The sequence below is a fragment of the Phalaenopsis equestris genome, unplaced genomic scaffold (genome assembly GCF_001263595.1).
Source record: "Phalaenopsis equestris unplaced genomic scaffold, ASM126359v1 Scaffold000224, whole genome shotgun sequence".
Lineage (NCBI taxonomy): Eukaryota > Viridiplantae > Streptophyta > Magnoliopsida > Asparagales > Orchidaceae > Phalaenopsis > Phalaenopsis equestris.
The window spans coordinates 1,124,521-1,125,975 of NW_018164666.1; the positions used below are offsets into that span (position 1 = coordinate 1,124,521).

Below are 1,455 nucleotides of genomic sequence, written 5' to 3' on the forward strand. Positions count from 1 at the left end.
TAGTCGCACGAGTTGTAATGACGAGTTGCGATGACGTTTATAGGACGCATGATTTGGAGTCAGGAGCTACACAATTTATGAGTCACATATAACATAGTTGGTCACATATGTCGTGATGGTGAGTTGTGATGACATTTATAGGCCTTAAGAGCTAGAGTGGAGCTTCACGAGTCACAAACCATGTCGAGCGTTGGCGATCACATGTGCCATACTAATGAGGTGTGATGATGTTCGTGGGCTACACATATCAGAGTCGGGAGCTGCATGAAGCGTAAACCACATTGACTGTAATTGGTCATGGAGATCACTGTGGTGAGCTGCAATGAAGTTTATAGGTAGCGGAGGCTAGAGACAAAAGTTGTAAGAAGGAAGCTCTAAGAGTATGAAGAAAATCACTTTCTTTCGATATTTTGTATTTCATCATCTCATTTGGCATTTGGTACATAACTCGAGTTAATCAAGGCACAACTATTTATCATTTTTCCTCTTCACTATTTAGAATGTCAATCTTGATGGGTAGAGAGATTTTCTGCCTCATTTTTTATAGCAAAATGTTTTTTCTTTTTAAGGGCCGTAAGCCGACCAAACCTAGTCAGATGTTTAGTGGGGGCGAGCTTATTTATGAGTTTTGAAATAGTAACTGGTCCAAACTTGACCTGAGTCTATTTTAACAAGTCAAAGCTCAAGCCAAGCCCTCCCAACCCATAGGCCTAGTTACCACACATTTTCTCTATCCACACAGCTCACTCATTAGTCATCACACTCTTCATGCATGCAGCTTCCATGGATGCTCTTATTTTCGCTTCACTCCCTTCTTCCTCTTGCTTCCTTCACCCCCTTCTCTCCCCCAAATCTCCAAACCCTAAACCCTACTCTCCTCGTCTTAGCTACCAACCCCCCCTCCACACCCGATCAAAATCCCACCTTTCCCGCAAAATCCTAAATAAACTCCATGTCTCCACTTCCGACCACCCTTCCACCACCGTTCCGGTGGAAGATCCTTTATCTTCCGGCGATACCTTCGAAAAGTTCGATTGGCACTCCCATTGGTACCCATTGGCGCCGTTGTGCGACCTCGACAAGCGAGCCCCGCGAGCGATGCGGGTGCTAGGGTTAGACCTGGTGTTATGGTGGGACAGGACGGAGGTGCAATGGAGAGTGTTCGATGATCGATGTCCCCACCGCCTCGCTCCGCTCTCCGAAGGGCGGATCGATCGCTGGGGCCGCCTACAGTGTGTTTACCATGGCTGGTGCTTCAACGGCGCTGGTAGCTGCGAGCTCATCCCTCAGGCGGCGGAAGATGGTCCTCAGGTATGCCGTTTTTTTCCATCTTCTTAAAATTTTAAGGGTCGCCTTCTGTTTTTCAAATTGCCGAGGTTTGCGCGCATAAGGGTTTTTTGATGGCTTATTGCTTGTTAAAATGGAAAAATTATTCCATGCGGATCGGCGTCCGCA

General features: G+C 46.7%; 1 protein-coding gene across 2 annotated transcripts in view; it reads left to right on the forward strand.

Annotated features, from left to right (window-relative positions):
• Window positions 1-715: 715 nt before the first annotated feature.
• LOC110023550 (protochlorophyllide-dependent translocon component 52, chloroplastic-like) overlaps window positions 716-1,455 on the forward strand; it is a 31,137-nt gene continuing 30,397 nt past the window's right edge. For both annotated transcript variants that reach the window (XM_020723026.1, XM_020723027.1), the window contains exon 1: window positions 716-1,311. In XM_020723026.1, the coding sequence (XP_020578685.1) occupies window positions 769-1,311 (543 nt within the window). In that variant the 5' untranslated portion in view covers window positions 716-768. The remainder of the gene's footprint in view (window positions 1,312-1,455) is intronic.